The sequence below is a fragment of the Notechis scutatus genome, chromosome Z, assembly GCF_049901735.1.
Source record: "Notechis scutatus isolate UNSWTSFEM ecotype Mainland chromosome Z, rNotScu1.2, whole genome shotgun sequence".
NCBI lineage: Eukaryota > Metazoa > Chordata > Lepidosauria > Squamata > Elapidae > Notechis > Notechis scutatus.
The window spans coordinates 108225201-108246403 of record NC_142025.1 but is presented as its reverse complement, the minus strand read 5'-3'; the positions used below and the strand labels follow the sequence as shown (position 1 = coordinate 108246403).

General features: G+C 37.7%; 1 protein-coding gene across 1 annotated transcript; it reads left to right on the top strand.

Moving 5' to 3' along the window:
- The first annotated feature begins 671 nt into the window (after positions 1–671).
- Positions 672–1583, top strand: LOC113423026 (olfactory receptor 14I1-like). Its single transcript, XM_026684244.1, has one exon. It carries the CDS (start codon positions 672–674, stop codon positions 1581–1583), a length of 912 nt encoding a protein of 303 aa, XP_026540029.1.
- Positions 1584–21203: the final 19620 nt, after the last annotated feature.

The following is a 21203-nucleotide window of genomic DNA, read 5'->3' as shown; positions in this document are numbered from 1 at the left end:
AAAATGACTGTTTTTGTTAAAAGGCTCAATGGGAAAAAAGTAAGTTTTTAAATTTTAAAATTTGTCAGGATTATTCAAGAAATGTTCATCAGGTAACCTGTCCTCTTATGAGTTATAACAAAGAGGTTTTGTTGCTATTGCATTCATAGTTTTGATAAAAATAGGCTAAAGTTAGAAAGGAGAAATGTAACATTTTCAATGAAACAACTTTTGTGCTAATCAACAGGTATTAAACTTTCTCTTGACAATTCACATCCTTGAATATATCCCTTGGCTACAGATAATATCTCTGTAGTAGTAAAAGAAAGATCTATCTCTAAAATTTCAAAGTTTAGCAAAATAAGTATTCAATATTGAAAATGGCTAGGGTTTGGGTTAATGTATATCTGGGATCATGGCACCATAACAAAATTTATATCTTTGTTTTCCACAAGTTTAAACTTCAGTAAAATGCCAAAAATAACAGTCTCCATTGCTTCTCTATTATACATAAACACTCTAAAAAGCTTTGAAATCCCTCCTAAGTTTATTCATATCTTTAGTATGTTATGCAGTTGAAAATTTTACTGTGTACAATAACAAATTATTGTGTTTTTTGCAATATAGAATCATATTCAATGGGAAAATTTGTTTAATTGATATGTTTTTCCCTGACAGTTAAAATTTCAACAATGCCAAACAGAACCATTATCATGGAATTCTTGCTTATGGGATTTTCTGAGAAATGGGAGTTCCAGGTTTTGCATTTTGTGATCTTTCTTATGATGTATCTGGTTATACTGACAGGAAATCTTCTCCTCATCATTTTGGTAGTAATGAACAACCATCTTCAGAAACCAATGTATTTCTTTCTGGTCAATTTAGCAATTGTTGATCTGGGATACACCACTGTTACCGTGCCCAGATCAATAGCCAGTGCCTTCATGAATATAAGAAAGATATCATACTCTGAATGTGCTGCACAAATGTTTTTCTTTGTTTTCTTCCTGTCATCAGACCTTTTCCTTCTCACGGCTATGGCCTATGACAGATATGTGGCTATCTGCCATCCTTTACATTACATGTCTTTGATGAAATGGGGAAACTGCTTCCAGATTGTAGGGGGTGCATGGATGCTCAGCTTTCTTAATGCTGCCATGCATGCAGGAACCCTTTTTTCATTGCCTTTCTGTTCCAAAGTCATCCATCAGTTCTTCTGTGAAATCCCACACCTCATGAGGATTTCCTGCTTCGATCCTAAATTTAGTGAATTCTGGGTTCTTCTTCTTAGTACTTTGCTGGGTATTGTTTGTTTTATGTTAATTATCATGTCCTATATAAAAATCTTTAAGACAGTACTAAGCATGTCCTCAATGGCAAGTAGACAGAAGGCCTTCTCTACTTGCATTCCCCATCTCCTTGTTGTCTGCTTATTATGTGGTACAGGTATATTTTCTAATTTGATAGCAAATTTTTGGTCTTCTTACAAGTGGGATGAGGTTCTTGCAGTGATTTACTCTGTAATCCCTCCAATGATGAACCCTATAATCTATAGCATGAGGAATAAGGAGATCAAAGCTAATATATGGAAATTGTTTAATTGAAAGAAGTTGTTTAATTAAAAGATTACAAATCAAAATACAAAACTACTTAAACTGAATTCTTAAGTAACTTTTGCTTATGAATTACAAATTTTTATTATCCTAAAGACTAACATCTTGTCAGGATTCTGGCAGTTACCCCCATTTAAATCATGAGTCTCGAGCCAAACTTCCAAAACTTAAAAATGATTTATTGGGAGTTAAAATGTCTGGCACTGCCTGGATGTAGTCGACTCTGAGACACATAATTCATTGTCATCTTGACCCTGGTTTTCCCTCACCCACTGGGTGTATCATAATTTATATTCTCCAATGGGACATATCCATAGCCAAGAGTCATCAATCATGCTCTCCAGTTAGAATTTTGCACAGCAGAAACTTCAGTCACCTAGTTACTATCTTTGAAAACATTTATAGAATGCTGTTTTGGTTTGCAAGCTATTGCACTGCTCCCCCTTCCTTTTCTGTTGGCAACTCTAAAACAACCATAGAAATATTTTATGAGTTGAAATATCTTTAGTATCATTTAAGCCTTGTGAACTACAATGTACTTATTTGAATGTATTGGGCATAGCCAAAACAAATCACACACTTATATGAAATGGTAGAAAAGGTGGAATTACTTGTTGTAACCTTTAGCAAAAGAGAAATTAGATGTAATATCCATATTTTAATATAATTACACTATTCATTGGGATTGGCAACTCCAAATTTCAATTAACAAATGCTCTGTCCTACACATTGGCAAAATAAAATTAGAACACCAAATACAAGTTAGGAGGAAATGATGTTGTAGATGACCCTCACTCTGTCAAGGACCTAGAAGTACTTGCCTCAAATGATCTAAGCCCCAGAGCTCACTGTAACAGCATTGCCAAAAAGGCTTTAAGAGTTGTTAACCTTATTTTGTGAAGCTTCTTCTCTAGCCACATTGAATTGTTAACTAGGGCATACAAAACCTTTGCCAGACCAATTCTTGAATACAGCTCATCCGCCTGGAACCCACACTGTGCATTGGACATTAACACAACTGAGCAGATTCAGAGTTATTTCTTGAGAAAAGTACTCCACTCCTTCACTCACAGTAGAATTCCCTCTGCCTCCAGGCTTGAAATTTTGGGCCTGGACAATCTAGAACTGTGCTGCCTGCATTCCAATCTAAACATAGTACACAAAATTGTCTGTTACAATGTCTTACCTGTCAATGACCTCTTCAGTCTCAATCACAATAATATATAGACAAACAACCGATACCAACTCAAGGCAAACTTCTCCAAACTCGATTGCAGAAAATACGACATCAGCAAAAGAGTGGTCAATGCCTGGAGTGCCCTACCCAACTCCATTGTTACAGCTTCAATCTCTCACAGCTTCAACCTCAAACTGTCTACTGTGGACCTTACCCCATTCCTAAGGGGTCCTTAAAGGGGGTGTGCATAAGTGCGCCAGTATGCTTCCCATCCCTGTCTTACTATCCCCATTTATCTGTATTTACTTCGTTTGTTCATGTTTATGTTCATACTTATACTTGATATCTTGGACATGTTTGACAAATAAATAAATATAAGAAACTTGGCTTTCTTTTAATCAATGGAAAATATTCTTAAGTATTCTCTTGCCTAAATATTTGCTCATAAAATCTCTATTTTGCTTTCAATTTATTTCTTAAATATAGTCATCTTGAATTCAGGCTCAAAATGCTCTGAGAAATATCCTTTACTGGTGTCAGATTTTGTGTAGAGATGGACTGATTTATCCCATGTAAAATGTATTTGGGTAGGGTAACAGACTGAAATGCACAGGTACAGTATAGGTGGTACCTCCCTCAATAGTAGTAAGTGTGAAGGAATCTTGAAGTCCTAGTGGAAAACCACTTAAATATGACTCAGCAGAATGCTTCAGCTGCCAAAAAAGCCAACCCAGTTTTACGCTGCAATTATAGAGGGATAGAATCAAGTTCATGTGAAATGTTAATACCACTTTATTGTAGTAAGACCATAGTTGGAATATTACATCCAGTTTTGGTCAATACGATGTAAAAAAGATGTTGAGACTCTAGAAAAAGTACAGAGACTGGAGGGACTAGAGGCTACAACATATAAATAACAGTTGCTGGAATTGGGTATGTCTAGTTTCATGAAAAGAAGGACTAGGAGTGACATAATATCAGTGTTCCAATATCTCAGGGGTCACCACAAAGAAGAGGGAATCAAGCTATTCTCCAAGAGGGCAGGAAATAAAACAATGGATGGAAACTAATCAAGGAGAGAAGCAATGTGGAATTAGGAAAAAACTTCCTAACTATGAGAACAAATAACCAGTAGAACAACTGGCACCAGAAGTTGTGAATATTCCAGCACTGGAAGTCTTTAAGAAGAAATTGCATAACAATTTGTCTGAAATGGTGTAGGATTTCCTGCCTGAGCAGGGGGTTGGACTAGAAGACCTCCAAGGTCCCTTCCAGCTCTGTTATTCTATTCTAAATTCTATTGTAGTGAACAGCTCCTGTGATGTTATAGAAGGGAAATTTTTCTTTACTCTCCATTTATCACACTGATGCACTCTATTTTTTTCTGGTTAATAATTGCTTCACTCAACTTAGCTGTCTACAAGAAAATGGAGGTCTCCAACATATTGCATATTGCAAACATGGCAAGATTGTTATAAGAATATATGTTGTGAAAGATTGAAGGCAGCACAAAATCTATTTATCATTATTTGCTGTTTTCTATTTATAATTCTATAATTTATTTGTCCATTTCCTAAACTGTGAAAGAATAGGCACATTAGAAGAAGGCAGTAATACAGTAGTTAGCCCTGAATAGCATAGGTACAGTGTTGAATCATTCTGCCCCTAAACAAAGACATAAACACTGAAATAGTGAGCAATTGAAACTCACTGAAGTTGGTATTTACCAGAGATTCCTGTCAGCCCTGGATCCATCTTTGGATGGACTTAACAGGGCTGCCACAGTGGGGGATGGATGAGCTATGGCAATGGGAGACTAGTGAAGGGAGTATAGTCACAATAACATTCTTTCACATGAGATCAAGGTCAAGCTGCTGGTACTTGGAGGGGAGTGAACAAAGTTTGGTGGCAGCTGAGACAGGCGATTGATTGGGCCATGTGATGTGAATGTCACTGGGTTAAACAGCTGGGTTAAACAGCATGGGGGCTGTGACTACTCCTTGGATATTTTCAGGCATCTGGGCAGAGCTTCTGTGGCGGAAGCCACTCCTTCCTTTGACTGAGTTCACTAGGTCCTAAAGGGAACAGAATCTGGCCTAGATTGTTGGGTCCTAAAGAGGACCAATTCTCATGCTGTGGGAGGGGAGGCTGCGGCCCAATGGACAACTTTCATTTTCGGTAGCATCTTCCCAAGTGATTGTAGGTGTCCACTTGTCTAGCCAGGCTATACTGAGAATGAGAGACTCAGTCATTTTTGGGCAACTATGAATCAAATAATTTCCCAGTGGTGCCCCATCTCCAGCCTTATAGGTTCAGTGACTAATGTTGCAGGTGCAACCCCCATTAGGGAACCACCTACCTGTTTGAATAGGATGGGGCAGCTCAATATCCATATTTTTATTTCTAAATTCTCCATCATCTGAGTGCTCATTAAACACCTGATGCAGCCAGTATCTATTATGGCCTCTAGGTTTCCGTGGGCCTCTGTCCTGGGAACTACTATGCAGGACTTTAGGACAAAGGGACAGATGGCCTCATTTATTTATTTATTTATTTTTGTCAATTGTCACTTACCATCGGATCCTCCTTGCCACTGCCATTGGTTTGGTGCCTTCCAAAGCTGGAGTTCCCCCCTTGTGGAGCAGAAGGGGGACGACTTCCATGGCTTGCTAAACAAAATTTCCCTTGTCTTATGACTTTCTGGGAGTCCTCCTTGACATTGATGCCACTAGCACTTGAGGGATCAGAATGGGCGTAAGGTATTCTGAGGCATGATGACCTTGCTAGCCGCATGTGAAGCACTTTATACCAGACGTTGTTGCTGGCTTTGGCTCCCCTGCTGCTTTGGAGACAGTTCTGTATACCAATGGCTGCTTGAGGGGTTTCTCAGGTGGGGACCTCTGGTTGGGGTAGATCTCTAAATCCATAGTCATCACTATCCGATACCAATCTTGAATCTGGTCTGGCACTCCTCTATAGGTGCATGCTTGCCTAAGGTCCTGATCCAAGGCCTTGAAGTAGTGGATGAAAAGTCATTCAGGTCAGTCCCATAACTTTCTGGCTACTCTGCCTACTCTACTGTTACCCATAAAGCCAGGTTAGTAGCACAAGGGTTTGATCAGACAGCAAACAACTACAATGAGGTGTTTGCACCTAGTCTGAAGGCTACCACATTACGAGCAGTATTAGTGTGGGCAGCTAAGAACAAATACATAATAAATCATATAGATGTGGAGACGGCATATCTTCATGCACCGTTGCAACATACTATCTATTTAAAGAAGCCTTTGGGAATAAAAACTGATAACAAAACTGATTGCTGGAGATTAAAAAAGAGTATTTAAGGCTTGAAGCAATCAGGCTATGAATGGAACCAGTGCATAGTGAAGGAATTAACAAAGATAGGTTTTGTAGCTGGCATGGCTGATCCATGTTTATTGAAAAAGGAAAGTGATGGTGTAATTTCATTGTTGCTATTGTTCACTGATGACATAGCATTAATCACTAAGACTAAGCAAGAAGCTACTGAGATTATTTCACTGTTAGAGAAGAAATTTAAAATAAAACATTTAGGTGAGATTAAACAGTATCTTGGTTTAAAAACAGATAAAACTAGGGGAGACTACAAAATCTCACAGGCAGATTAAAATTAACCAATTACTAAAAAACTTTAAAATGGAACTTTGTAAACCAGCTAAAACACCAATGAGCCAGGAGTTTAGCCACAGTGATGTGCAAAGTCCTGTTTTTGATAAAGATATTTATCAATCTTTAATTGGTAGCTTATCTTATCTTAGTAATTGGTCAAGGCCAGATATAGCATATAGTGTTAAACAATTATCCAGGTTTAACACTGAGCCAAGCTGAAAGGCACTGGTAAGTGTATTTTGAAATATCTTAAACAAACAATGCATTATGCATTATATTTGGAGCCTAAGGATGAACTAAGTTTAACTGCATATGCTGATGCAAGTTTCACTACAGACGTACCTACACATAAATCAACATCAGGTACTGTAGTATTATTAGGAAAGGTGTTAATTGGATGGTGGTCTATTAGACAGAAACATCTATCAACAATGGAGGCTGAATTCTCATGTTTGTCTCTATTATGTACGGATTTAGTTTGTTATAAACAACTATTGATAGATATAGCAATAGACGCAATCTACATAGACTTCTGCAAAGCCTTTGATTCAGTGGTACACGACAAACTACTCCTAAAAATAAAATCTTATGGTATCTCTGGACAACTGAATAACTGGATAGAAGCATTCCTGTCAAACAGACAACAAATGGTCAAAATTGGGAACGCCCTATCAAATCCAGTACCTGTCAATAGTGGTGTTCCCCAAGGCAGTGTTCTAGGACCAACTCTCTTCATAATCTACATAAACGACCTTTGTGATCATATCAAGAGCAATTGCGTTCTCTTCGCTGATGATGTAAAGCTGTTCAATACCACAGACAATACTACTACCCTTCAAAAAGATCTAGACTATGTATCTGAATGGTCTAACATATGGCAACTCCAAATCTCAACAAATAAATGCTCTGTCTTACATATTGGTAAAAAAATCAGAAAATAAAATACAAGCTGAATAGTCAAGATCTTGTTGATGACCCAAGCTCTGTAAAGGACCTGGGAATACTCACCTCTAATGATCTAAGTGCTAGAGCTCACTGCAACTACATAGCCAAAAAGGCATTAAGAGTTGTTAACCTAATCCTCGTTGCTTTTTCTCTGGTAATATCTCACTACTAACCAGAGCATACAAAACATTTGCTAGACCAATACTCGAATACAGTTCATCAGTCTGGAATCCTTATCACGTATGTGATATTAACACAATTGAGAAAGTCCAGAAGTATTTCACAAGAAGAGTTCTCCACTCTTCTACCCGTTATAGAATACCTTACGCCACCAGACTCGAAATTCTAAAACTAGAAAACCTCGAATTACGCCGTCTTCGGTCCGACTTAAGCATGGTATATAAAATCATACATTGCAATGTCCTACCTGTCAATGAATACTTCAGCTTTAACCATAACAACACAAGAGCACACAACAGATACAAACTCAAAGTAAACCGCACCAAACTTGATTGCAGGAAATACGACTTCAGCAATAGAGTGGTCAATGTCTGGAATACTCTACCCGACTCTGTAGTCTCTTCCCCAAACCCCAAAAACTTTAACCTTAGACTGTCTACTATTGACCTCACCCCTTTCCTAAGAGGTCTGTAGGGGGCGTGCATAAGCGCACCAACGTGCCTACCGTCCCTGTCCTATTGTTTCTCTTATTCTTTTATTTTTCTTATATGTACCCATTTCATATATTCACAACTATGTATACACTTGTACTTATTATCTTGTAAACAATTGACAAATCAAATAAATAAAAATAAATAAAATAAATATGGGAATTAATGTAAATGAACCTATTGTTGTATATGAAGACAACCAATCAACAATTCAGATGGCTTCCAATCTTGCTGTAAAGACAAGCTCAAAACACACCGATTTACAATATTTAAATATGAGACAATGTGTTCAAAGTAAAATGATTACACTGGAGTACTGCATGTCAGAGAATAACATTGCAGATCATTTTATGAAAGCCCAAGGCACTGTAAAACATAAGGCTTACTGTGATGAATATGGACTTAAACTGTAAGGTTTTATATATTGTCCTACCCAAAGGGTAGAATGTTAGGAATGATAGTCACCTAACAGTTGGGTTGGCAATATATAAACCAGGATAGTCATTTAATACTGTTGTATCTTTAAGAGAATGCTATAATTGTGATTGGCTGAGATTCCTCCAATGGCCATAAGATGGAGCCAGAAACCTGGTTTGTTCTTCTTGCATTTTCCTGTATTGCTGTTTTGCCTGATTGTCATTTTGCTTGGATTGCTGTGAATCTTGCAACTGTTAGTAAACCCCATTTACTGAACTTTGTTTATGATACTTGACATCATTTTTGGATTATCCCTGGACTGAAAACTGACTGCTTTAACCATGAATGACTTGGACTGTTTGTTGGACTTTGTTTACCTGTTTACTGGAAGTAAAACCTACATTTTACTATTCAGTGTATCTGTATGCTGGTTGTGTGTTATTCAACATCACTCTCGCTATGTTTCCCTGAGGGCACTCATTCTCCTAACGGGGAATACCTCAACAGGGGGCCGCCCGCATTACTTCAATCCCATGATTTCCACTTCAGCTTCCTCCCAGTTATCAGTATCCTCAAATCAAGCTCCGAGGGATTCTATGAAATTGTCCACATCTTCTAACTTGGGGGCTCCCTCATCCTGGAGATGAGCAGTTCATTCAGCAGCATCCCCTCTTTCATATTGTCTGCAATAGCCAAGATCATATCTTGGTCTGATTGGTATTGAGCTCTGTAGCGATCAATGTGGGCCCAGATTCAATTTAGGAAGTAAGTCAATTATTTTGGGCTGCCATCAAAGGTTTCCAAGAATTGCAGTGGGTTAGGTGCAACTGGTGGAATTGGTGGTAGGGCTGGAGTTGACATCCACTGGCACTGAATCCTGCCCTGGGTAAAATGCCCATCCAAGAAGAATTTGGTTGGCTGGGGACAATCCAGGACCTGCTGGTGGGGGAAGGCGGGCAGGCCTGGGTTCCGTCATGGTTTCCAGGGCTCAAGTGCCCCAGGGGAACAGGATATTGGCTGGCTGCAAGCCCTGACTGAGTTGTTGGCCCCTTGGACTGGGTCCAAGGTGGAAGGCTGGATCTAAGTCCACACAGTGCTGAGTGGAATGAACTTGAGAGAAAAAGATGGGGATGAGACTTTGTATGGAGAAAAAGATGGGGATGAGACTTTGTGTGGATTTCTGCAGAATCAACGCTGTATGCATGGAAAACACCTATCCCCTCCCCCTTATGAAGGACATGCTTAACCACCTGGTGAGGGGAGAGGTGTTTACAAAGCTAGACCTCAGAGAAGCCTACTACCATGTGTGGATCAAGGAAGGCAACAAATGGAAAACAGCATTCAATTGCCTGCTAGGCAGTTTCCAGTTTAAGGCTATGCATTTTGGGTTAAAAGGAGCCCCTGCAGTATTCATGAAACTCATTAATCAGGTGCTACATGAGCTCAATAAGGGATTTTTTGTTTATTTGGGTGATATTCTCATCTTTAGTAAGACGATGGCAGAACACATCAAACTAGTATGACAAGTCTTGAAAAAAACTCCTTGATGCTAAGCTTTATGCTAAACTGTCAAAGTGCAAATTCCACAAGACTTCACTAGACTACCTGGGCTACTGGGTGTCCAATGAGGGGGTTGAAATGGACCTTGGAAAAGTTAAAGCAGTACTGGATTGACAATCCCCTCACACCTGAAAACAACTTCAAAGCTTCCTAGGGTTTGCAAATTTTTACTGGCAATTCATTCCCACATTCGATGAGATAGCTCTGCCACTTACAGAGCTATTGAAGATCAGAAGATCTGGTCCCAAACCCAAACCCAGCCAACCTTTGACCTGGATCCTTGACTGCCAACAAGCATTGAGGAGTTAAAAGGACTATTCTCTAAAGAACCAATTATATGACACCCTGACCCTGAGCAGCCGTTTGTGGTGCAGGCCGATGCCAGCAATGTTGTGGTAGCAGCAGCGCACCTACAAGGTTCCAACTGCAACCCTGCACCTACGTGTCCAAAACACACACTGACATATAACAACAATGGGCCATATGGGAGGAGGGCCCTCCTCTTGTGGAGACATTTCTTGGAAGGCAGCAAAGTACACTTTGAGGTCTGGACTGGCAAAAAGGACATATAATTTTTCTGCTTGATTGGGTAGCTTATAGCATACACCTATGTCCATGACGTTCTTTTTTTCTTTTATATTGACCCATATGCATTCTAGGAGGTTTTTGTCTTTGGTTTCATGCATTTCTGTAGCAATATAGTGGTCCTTTACATAGTGCAATTCCACCTCCTCTTTTATGGGGTCTGGGTTTTTTTGAACAGTTTGTATCCTTCTATCAGTATGACCCAGTCATGGATTTCATCCCAGCAAGTTTCTCTTATCCAACTATACCATATCCACCATGTATTAGTAGTTCAAGTTCACCCTGTTTGTTTTGCAGGCTTTGTGCATTTGTATATAGGTACTTGATATCTTTATGTCTGATGTTGGGTATGCTTCCTATGTCTCTTATCTGGTATTTGAGTTTGTCTTCCTTCCCATTCCTCTTTACTTCCTTATTTGACTTCCTTCCTAGGGGTTTTTGCTTCCTGGAGATCCTGAAGATCAGTCATTCTCCCCCCCTCAATTTTACTTTAAAGCCCTCCTGATAAGTTGAACCAGTCATTTTCTGAAAACAATCTCCCCAAATTTGGTGAGGTGCAACCCATCCCTTGTCAGAAGCCCATCATAGAGATAGTACAGACCATGGTCCAGGAATCCAAAGCTTTTGATGACACCAACCCTTTAATCAGTGGTTCACTTCTAGAATTCTTTGTTCTCTTGTCAGATGTTGTCCTTTCATTGGCAGTACAGATGAAAAAACTACTTGTGCACCTAAGCTCTTGACTTTCTTGCTTAGCTGCTCATAATCACTCAATATTGTTTTTAACTCTTTTTTTGTGTCATTCATCCCTTCATGTAGTAATAGAAAGGGGTAATAGTCTGTGGATTTTATTATTTTGGTTAGTGTTGAAGTAATTCCCCATTAGGAGAATGAGCGCACACAGGGAGACGTAGTGAGAGTGGTAAAGAATAACACACAACCAGCACACAGATACACTGTATAGTAAAATGTAGGTTTTTACTTCCAGTAAACGGTTAAGCAAAGTCCAACAAACAGTTCAAGTCATTCATGGTTAAAGCAGTCAGTTTTCAGTTCAGGGATAATCCAATATCAAAGTCCAGTATCAAAAACAGTTCAGTAATAGACTCACATCAATCCAAGAATAACGATGATCAGCAACAGTCAATAGGGAAATATTCAGGAAACAGTGAACATCAGAACATCGACCAACTAGCAACTATCAACAACAGGACATCCAAATCAGGTTTCTGGCTCCATCTTATGGCTGTTTGAGGAACTACACCCAATTACAATTTTAGCATTCCCTTAAAGAGACAGTATTAAAATGTCTATCCTGGTTTATATATTTCCAACCCAACTGTTAGGTGACTTACATTCCTAACAGTTAGGTTCTCAGCCACATGTTTGATTTTAGCTCCAGGGAGACAACATAGCTCCCTGGATAGGCTGTCTAGTCTACAGATGGCAGGTTCTGTTCCCTTGAGAATTGAATCTCCTGTCACCAGGACTCACCTTTTTTTTTCCCCTAGGAAGATTTGGAATGTTTTTCTATCTACTACAGAAGCACTTGATGATATTACTTTTTAAAGGACATTTGATGGTGCTTCTTTTCTATGTATCTGCATGTTTTCTTCTAGTGAGAGTCAACTGCTTAGCACCAGTGGGGCTGTATCAGAATGGATTGGTTTGGACAGAGGTTTTGTACTAAGTTTGTGTTTTTTCTATGAGTGACATGTTTTCAGCTGTTTTCTTCTTCCTTTAAGGGGTCTGATTTTTTTAGAAGTTGTTTGATCGTTATTATGTTCAATTTGGGCATATTCCTTTTGCAAGGTTTGGGGTTTTTCATTTTGTGGGTTGAGTTTCAGAGTAGTTAGAGTTTCCGCTAGACCCTTTACTTTTTCTTCTAGTAACATGATTAGTTTACATCTGGTACATATATAGTTTGGGTATTCTATGAGCATAAGTATATACATGGAACATGTACTGCAGATCACAATAGTTTCTTCCATGAGTGGATTTTAAAAAATTGAAAATGGAAGTGTAGAAGGTTTTACCACAGATTTTTAAAGGGAAAAATGTCCAAATTTGGAAACTATATATATTCTAACAGATCATTTAAGTTTCAAATTTGGGGGGAAAGGTGCAGCTATAAGTTTAAGATTCTAGCAGTTAAAGAATGTCTAGTTTAAGGGTTTAAAATTCTATAGTTCAAAATTGTTTAGTTTAAAAATTTGAAGTTCTAGCAGATCATTTAAATTGTCCAATTTAAAAATTTTCAGTGTTGAGTGCGGGGTTCACTTTTAGCCTGTACTGGAATGTTCTATCACTGTCACTTTCCTCCCTTCCTTCTGCTTCTTCTTTTTAAATGCTTTATTGATTTTTTTCCCATTTATACATACTACCAATACTTATTAAACAGTGTTGTGACATTATATATACATTTATGTATCCTATCTAAACTTACAATACACAATACTTTCATACCGTTGTGTCTATTATATATATTGTTTACATTTTCTATTCTTATATCTATTATCAATCCAAATACACCGTGTTTCCCATATTGCATTGTATTCTGTGTCTACTTTCCCTTTTAGTTCCATAGTTAATTTGTCCATTTCCACGCACTCTAAATTTTATTATTATTATTAAGCCTTCAGGTGGTGTGGAGTTTTTCTTCCAGTACTGGGCATAGGAAATTCTTACTGCTGTTAATACATGTAATATAAGATATTTTATCTTTCTGTTATAGTTTTTTTTATTCCTAAAAGGAATAATCCTGGGACAAAATCAATTTTGTTTTTAGTTAACTCTTCTAACCACATTTAAATCACTTTCAAATATTTTTTCCCTTCGGGACATGTCCACCAAGCATGAAAGAAGGTATCTTCTTGTTGTCCATACTTCCAACAATTTGGTTTTAAATTTGGATAGATCTTAGCCAATCTTGAGAGTGCCATATGCCAACAACAGAACATTTTATGTTGATTTTCCTTGTATGCTGCCGATTTTGTTATTTTATCATTCATATTCCAAATCTTTTCCCATTCTTCCAGATCAATAGTATGTCCAGTGTTCCTACCCCATGCAATCATTGTTCCTTTCACAATTTCTTCGGCTCTATCAAATTCTAATTAATGTTTATATAACTTTGATAATAATTTCTCATCTGGGCCAATCAAGATTTTATCCAGTTTTTGTAATTCATTGTCTATTCCAAAGTCCTCACTGTCTTTTTTATATCTTGTTTGTATTTGCATATAGGTCCACCAATCCAATTTTATTCCCTGTTCTTCCAATTTCTGTCTAATCTTTAGATTCCCTTGGTTATCTAAAATTTCCCTGTACCTGGCCATTTTCTTAACCTCCATTATATTGGGGTGGATTACTGCTTCCAAGGCAGTGGTGGGATTCAAAATTTTTTACTACCTGTCCTGTGGGCATGGCTTATTTGGTGGATGTGGCTTGGTGGTCATGTGACTGGGTGGTCATGCTGGGTGGTCATGTGATTGGGTGGTCATGGCCAATTTGACATCACTCACACCTTGCCTGGCTTCTCCTTGCCTCAGAGATACAATTTCCCTCGCTATTTATTTACTACTACCGAACATCCAAAATACACTATTAAATCCTATGTATATATGCCATATGTGTACATGCATATTACATAGTATAGTGTGTGTATAGACACACAAAAAGATACATTATCTACTATATATGCTCTGTGTATGTACACACACACACACACACACACATACACACACATCTCTTCTAAAACTATACACATTCAACCTCACTGCATTTGGAAAAACACACCCATAGTGACCATGGCAGCCAGAAACTCCAGAAACTCCAAATCCTCCACTACCAAACAACAACAAAAAATATATCTACCAATGATCTCCCAGTACATGCTTCAGATGTCTTAAAACCATCAATGAAAGCGAAAATAACATCAAATGCTACCTATGTGACAATCAAGCCCACCTTGCCTGCTTAAACTTAAACAAAGACCAAGCTGATCTCCTAAAAGCATCAGATACTTTCCCTTGTCTATGTCCATCATGTTTTCCTAAGCTAAACAAACCAAGTACCCTGCCTGACAGAGTTGATAGCATACTCATGCACTCAATAGAAAAATGCTTAGCAACACGTTTTGAAACAATTATACAAGAAAGCCTAATTTCTCTTGGAAAAAAAATACAGCACTGATAAGAAACTACCTATCAGCTCAAAATCAAATCCCAACCACTACCACAAATACTACCTCAACTATAATCACAACTACAACCAAAAATAACCACCAAACCACAACCACAAATAATGACTATCCCATCAAATAATTCCACAAATGATATCTCCTTACTCATCAGAGACACCATTGAATGTGATCAGAAATGGCCAAATGCCATCTTATTTGGTCTTGAAGACACCAACAAATCAGATAACATCACCGAAGTTTGTAATATCATAAGCAACTCAAATACAACAAACATCTCTCCTGAAAAAAGCATTGAAGTAACCAGAGATGGCCCTGAGTCCAAATACAATGATAGCTCAGTGGCGCCAAAATTTTGTAGAGTTGTTTGCAAAAATGAGTCCAGCAAACGCATATTCATTCAAACAATAAACACCATTGCAAAAACCAATCCCAACCACAAAAAACTTCGCTCAAGACCAGACTTATCCATACTGCAAAGAATCTGCTCCTGTGAACTCCACAAGGAACTCAAAAGATGTCTAGACAATGGAGAGAAGGATCTCTACATTGACTACTGCGCAGATTGTATCAAAAGTAAGTCACACAAACCTCATCCAATCCACCATCACACAAAACTAGGCATGCATGCCCCAACTACCTCAATTCCAACTACAACTGGCCTTAAATGCAAGCTACTCAATGCAAGAAGCCTTGTGCATAAAATACCTGAATTTCTCCTCTTACAAAATATGGCTAAATTCGACATCATATTTGTCTGTGAAAAAATGGCTCAATGCATTTCTCCCTGACTCCATTACCACAGTAAGAGTAACTATCATGTTTACCGATCAGATCATGAAATCCCTAGAGGAAGTGGTGTTGCTATCTTCTATAAAAAGTCCTTACAGCTAAAAAACATCCAAATTACCCAAGAGCTTGCTCTTCCTGAGACCATCATCTGTGAACTATCCTTAAATATCACATTTCTATTTTTATTATGTTACAGAGCCCCTGATTATGACATCGAACATGTAACCAAGCTAAATTCACTACTAACATGGGCAACATTCTGCCCACACACTTTTATCTTTCTTGGTGACTTCAATCTACTTCACATTAACTGGACCCTAAACGAATGTAAAACTGAACCGATACATGCAACCTTCTACAGTGCTGTAACAAACCTGGAACTGGAACAACTAGTAACCAACAATACTAGACTTAACAACTGCCTCGATGTCATCTTCTGCAATAGTTTGAATTCAATTTACAGAATACAAATTAAAGAATCCTTTTCCAACAGTGACCACAGCATGATTGACTTTTGTCTCAACATACGTCCACACAAAAATCAACACAATGGTGTGATCCCCAATTATAACTTTTAAAAAGGCAACTATGATCTTATAGACAACGATCACTCATCCCTTGATTGGCAATTTCTATTCACTGGATGCAATACTCTTGAAGATCATTACAACATATTTTTACTTGAAGTCAAAAGAATCATCAAACTATATGTACCAATAAATACTCCAAAAACCAGAAAAAACAGATTACCCATAACAATAAGGAAGCTTCAATCCAAAAAGAGATCACTTTGGCAGAAAAACAAATCTGGTCATGTTGCCAACTTCAAAAGCCGATACAAAAATTTATGTCACCAGATAAAGACTGAATGCACCAATTATCACATTAAACAAGAGGAAAACCTTCTACACGCCAATTCCATCTGCGCTTTCTACAATTTTGTAAACAACAAACTAAAAGACTCAAGGTCCATCCCACCCCTGAAAGGACCTAATGGTAAAGACTGCAACGATGACACTATTAAAGCCAACCACTTTAACACATTCTTTGGCTCAGTATTTGTAAGCAGCAATGGATCATGCCTGGTATTTCCTAGTCGAGCCACAGACAACTACAATGATCTAATACACATCGATTTTACAGTAGACAATGTTGAAAAAGCACTACGCAATCTAAAACCATCTCTATCTATTGGACTGGATGGAATATGTGCCTACTTCTTAAAAAAGCTATCCACCGCCATAGCTGAACCTCTAAGCATAATCTTTGAAAAATCTTTCAGGACCAGCTCCTTGCCTAACCTATGGTCACAAGGCACAGTCATCCCAATCTTCAAAAAGGGAGACCCCAACCTAATTGAAAATTACAGACCAATCTCTTTATTCTGCATCACCTGTAAAGTCATGGAATCAATTATTAATCAATCCATTATCCTCCACTTAGAGACAAACAACCTACTCTCTAATAAACAATTTGGTTTTAGAAAAAAACTATCCTGCAATCTGCAACTCTTACACTGTAAAAACATATGGACTACACAACTCGATCAGGGCAAAGCAATAGACACAATCTACATAGACTTCTGTAAAGCCTTTGATTCAGTAATACACGACAAACTACTCCTAAAACTAAAATCTTATGGTATCTCTGGATACCTGCATAACTGGATAGAAGCATTCCTGTCAAACAGACAACAAATGGTCAAAATTGGGAGCGTCCTATCAAATTCTGTACCTGTTAACAGTGGTGTCCCCCAAGGCAGTATTCTAGGACCAACTCTCGTCATACTCTACATAAATGACCTCTGTGATCATATTAAGAGCAACTGTGTTCTCTTCGCTGATGATGTAAAGCTATTTAACACCACAGACAACACTGCTACCCTTCAAAAAGACCTTGACTATGTATCAGAATGGTCAAACAAATGGCAACTTCAAATCTCAACAAATAAATGCTCTGTCTTACACATTGGCAAAAAAGTCAGAAAATAAAATACAAGATGAATAGTCAAGACCTTGTTGATGATCCAAACTCTGTCAAGGATCTTGGAGTACTCATCTCTAATGATCTAAGTGCTAGAGCCCACTGTAACTACATAGCCAAAAAGGAATTAAGAGTTGTTAACCTAATCTTATGTAGCTTTTTCTCTGGTAACATTACACTTCTAACTAGAGCATACAAAACATTTGCTAGACCAATACTCAAATGCAGCTCATCAGTCTGGAACCCGCATTACGTATCTGATATTAACACAGTTGAGAAAGTCCAGAAATATTTCACAAGAAGAGTTCTCCACTCCTCTACTCATTGCAGAATACCTTATGCCACCAGACTTTAAATTCTAGACCTAGAAAACCTAGAACTATGCCGCCTTCGGTCCAATCTAAGTATAGTATATAAAATAATACATTGCAATGACTTACCTGTCAATGGATACTTCAGCTTCAACCTTAACAACACAAGAGCAAACAATAGATACAAACTCAAGGTTAATCACAAAGTTTACTAAAACTTTTTAGTAAAGTTTTATTTGGGTTTTCACACATACAAAATACAAGTAAAACATCTTTTTTGAAAATAGCATGGTCCCGGGTTGAACTTCTTTATACAGACACAAAACTCAATTTCATGCTCCTTTTTGTATTCTATTCCATATACTATTTTACATTTTCTATATAGTTTTTCCCCTCTTTTAATTTTCTCAATTTTATTTTGATTATCTCATCTCAATTCAAATCATTATACTTTTGTCTGTTCTGTTTCAATTTCATATTATCTTTTCTCATTAAACAAATTTTCTCCTGTAGTTACTAATTGGAGTATGACACTTTTATATCTTTAAATTACATCCATTCAACTCTTATTTAAACTTCAATATATACCTTAAAGTATATAACCTTCAATATAATACATAATACATAACTTCCAATCAAATTCTGCTTGGTACATTCTTATAATACACACTATATTCTTTTTTTTAAAAAAATTGTAAATATATGTAATTATAAACCCTCATTCCATTCCCGTTCAGTTCTATCATTAATAATCATTAAAATCTTAACATCTTTAACATTTCTTTTCAATTAAATATCATAGTTCCTTAAAAAACACATATAATCTCCATAATTAATTTTTCCTTTATTTCTCTTCACATATGTTTTATAAATCATAAAATATACCTTTTATTACATTTATTTATTGACAGGCATTCCACTGAATTATGATAGCTATTTTATCAGACATTTTAATCATACATTGTTTCATATTTTCTAAAATTATTTCTGTTTCTAGTATAACCATACTACCTTATGTATCTTTGCAGAATCCTTTTTTCCATTAAATTTTCACACATTATCTCTAAATAGGCCCTGTTTCTCTATATTTTGTTTCTGTCCTTTATGACTTGTTTTCCTTTCTTTCTTCCCTCTCATCTTCTCCCTCCCCTTTTTACCCCCTTGTCTCTCTAGTTCTAATTCTCTCTTCTGCATTTCCCTCTTCTGTTGCTTTCTGATTTTTTATTTTTCACTCTATTTTTTTTGGGAGTTGTTTTTCCCAATCTTAAACTTTCCATTCTCTTTCCCCCCTTTCCTCCCCCCCCGATCTAAGATTACTTGTTCATTAAAGATGGTTTCTTTTTTGTCGCAATCTTCTTGTTCTGCAGGCATTTCTTGTTGTTTCTCATAATTCCAAATCTCCATTTCTAAAAACTGAAATACGAAGCCAAAAGAACCTCTCCCTTCTTGTGCATCTTCTTTGTACTTTTAAAGTTCCATTTTCAGTTCTTCTAAAAGTGGAGCCATTTTAAACAGTTTTAGACAACTACCCGATTGATTTTAGCATTCAAAACAATAACCAAGAATCCAGAAATCATCAAGTAATCCAAATAGTCCCGAGTTATATCTTCTTATTTCTTTTTTGACTTTCTCTTCCTGGGGTTTTTGTTGCGATATTTCAGTTAGAATGTATCTTTTGGAAGTATTGTTGAGATTTTGCTGTAAGTTCTTTTTTAATTTCAGGCAGTCTTCTCCCTTCCAGATCCTGCCCTTTTATTCTTTTTCTCTCCTTTCCTGTTTTCAAAAGCTTTCAATTATCCAGAAATCTTTATTATCCCTTTGACTTTTTATTTTCAGCATTAAATGCCTATTGATGTCAAAGTGGATTTTTTTCCAATTTCTTACTTAAGTCTCTTAGCTGCCAGTATAGGAAAAGGAGAAAAAAAAACCAATTTTTTCCCCTTTTCTCTCTCCTTCTCAGCTTAAAAATTTTCTTAGGGAACAATGTTATTGTTTTTTAATAGTTTCAATTCCAGGGTACCTTATTTGTTGCTTTTGCTGTTTGACCCGGTCAACTAAAACTTTATCCTCTTATCTTCCTCCTGCACATTCTTTTCCAGTTGAGTTCTTCTTTGTGGTGGCCATTTCTGACCACCGCTGCAACCGCCTTCAGGAAAGGGAGTAATGGCCAGCTGGGGAGGAGAGATGCGGCTCTCTTCAACCCTGCAGCCAGTCTCCCCCCTCTTCACCCCCTCTACGGGTTGGCTTAGCCCCGAAACCAGCCGGCTCAGCGTGTTCCAGTGGTGAGCATGGATCAAAACCTCGCAGAGACAAGGTTTCGGTCTGTCGCTGAAGAAACTCAAACCAGAAGTCCCATCGCAGCAAACTTGATTGCAGGAAATACGACTTCAGCAACAGAGTGGTCAATGTCTGGAATACTCTACCTGACTCTGTGGTTTCTTCCCCAAACCTCAAAAACTTTAACCTTAGACTGTCTACTATCGACCTCTCCCCTTTCCTAAGTGGTCTGTAGGGGGCGTGCATAAGTGCACCAACGTGCCTACTGTCCCTGTCCTATTGTTTCTTTTATTTTTCTTATATGTATCCATGTATTCATAACTATGTTTTTACTTATACCTATTATCTTGTAAGCAATTAACAAACCAAATAAAATAAAAATAAATAAATATATAAAAATAACTTCTGTACATTAGAACATTGCACATGCCTTCAGATTTACTTCCCTAGCCTGCACATGACTGTTAGACCCAGGAGAAGTCATGGATTGAGTAAAATGTGGTAAAACTCACTTAATAATGCTCTTGCTTAGCAATCAAAATTTTGGGCTCAATTGTGGTCATAAGTGAAGAACTATCTGCCTTCCTCTGCATGGCATCCGTGTCCTAGTAAACTCCTCTGCCAATTTTCCTCTCTGTTAGAGGCACCAAAATAATCCAGATTCCAGATGATATAAAGTCTCCTGCTAGAACAGGGGGTTGGACTAGATGGCCTCCAAGGTCCCTTCTAACTCTGATATTCTAAGGATCTCCTGCTGGAGCAGGGAGTTGGATTAGAACAGGGGTCTTCAAACTTAACAGCTTTATGATTTGTGGACTTCAACTCCCAGAATTGCTCCTCCAGTCATGTTAGGTCAGGAATTCTGGGAGATGAAGTCCACAAGTCTTAAACTTGCAAAATTTGAAGACCCTTGGACTAGAAGATGACCTCCAAGATCCCTTCCAGCCTTAGATTCCTGTGCTATTTCAAAGAGTCTTCTGATGCCAGGGTTTGTGTCCTTCCTTCCTCTCCTTTTTTCCTCTCTCCCCGCTCCTTCCATGTATC

Coding starts and splice junctions, on each gene's coding strand:
- LOC113423026 (XM_026684244.1), top strand. CDS start 672: ATGCCAAACAGAACCATTATCATGGAATTCTTGCTTATGGGATTTTCT.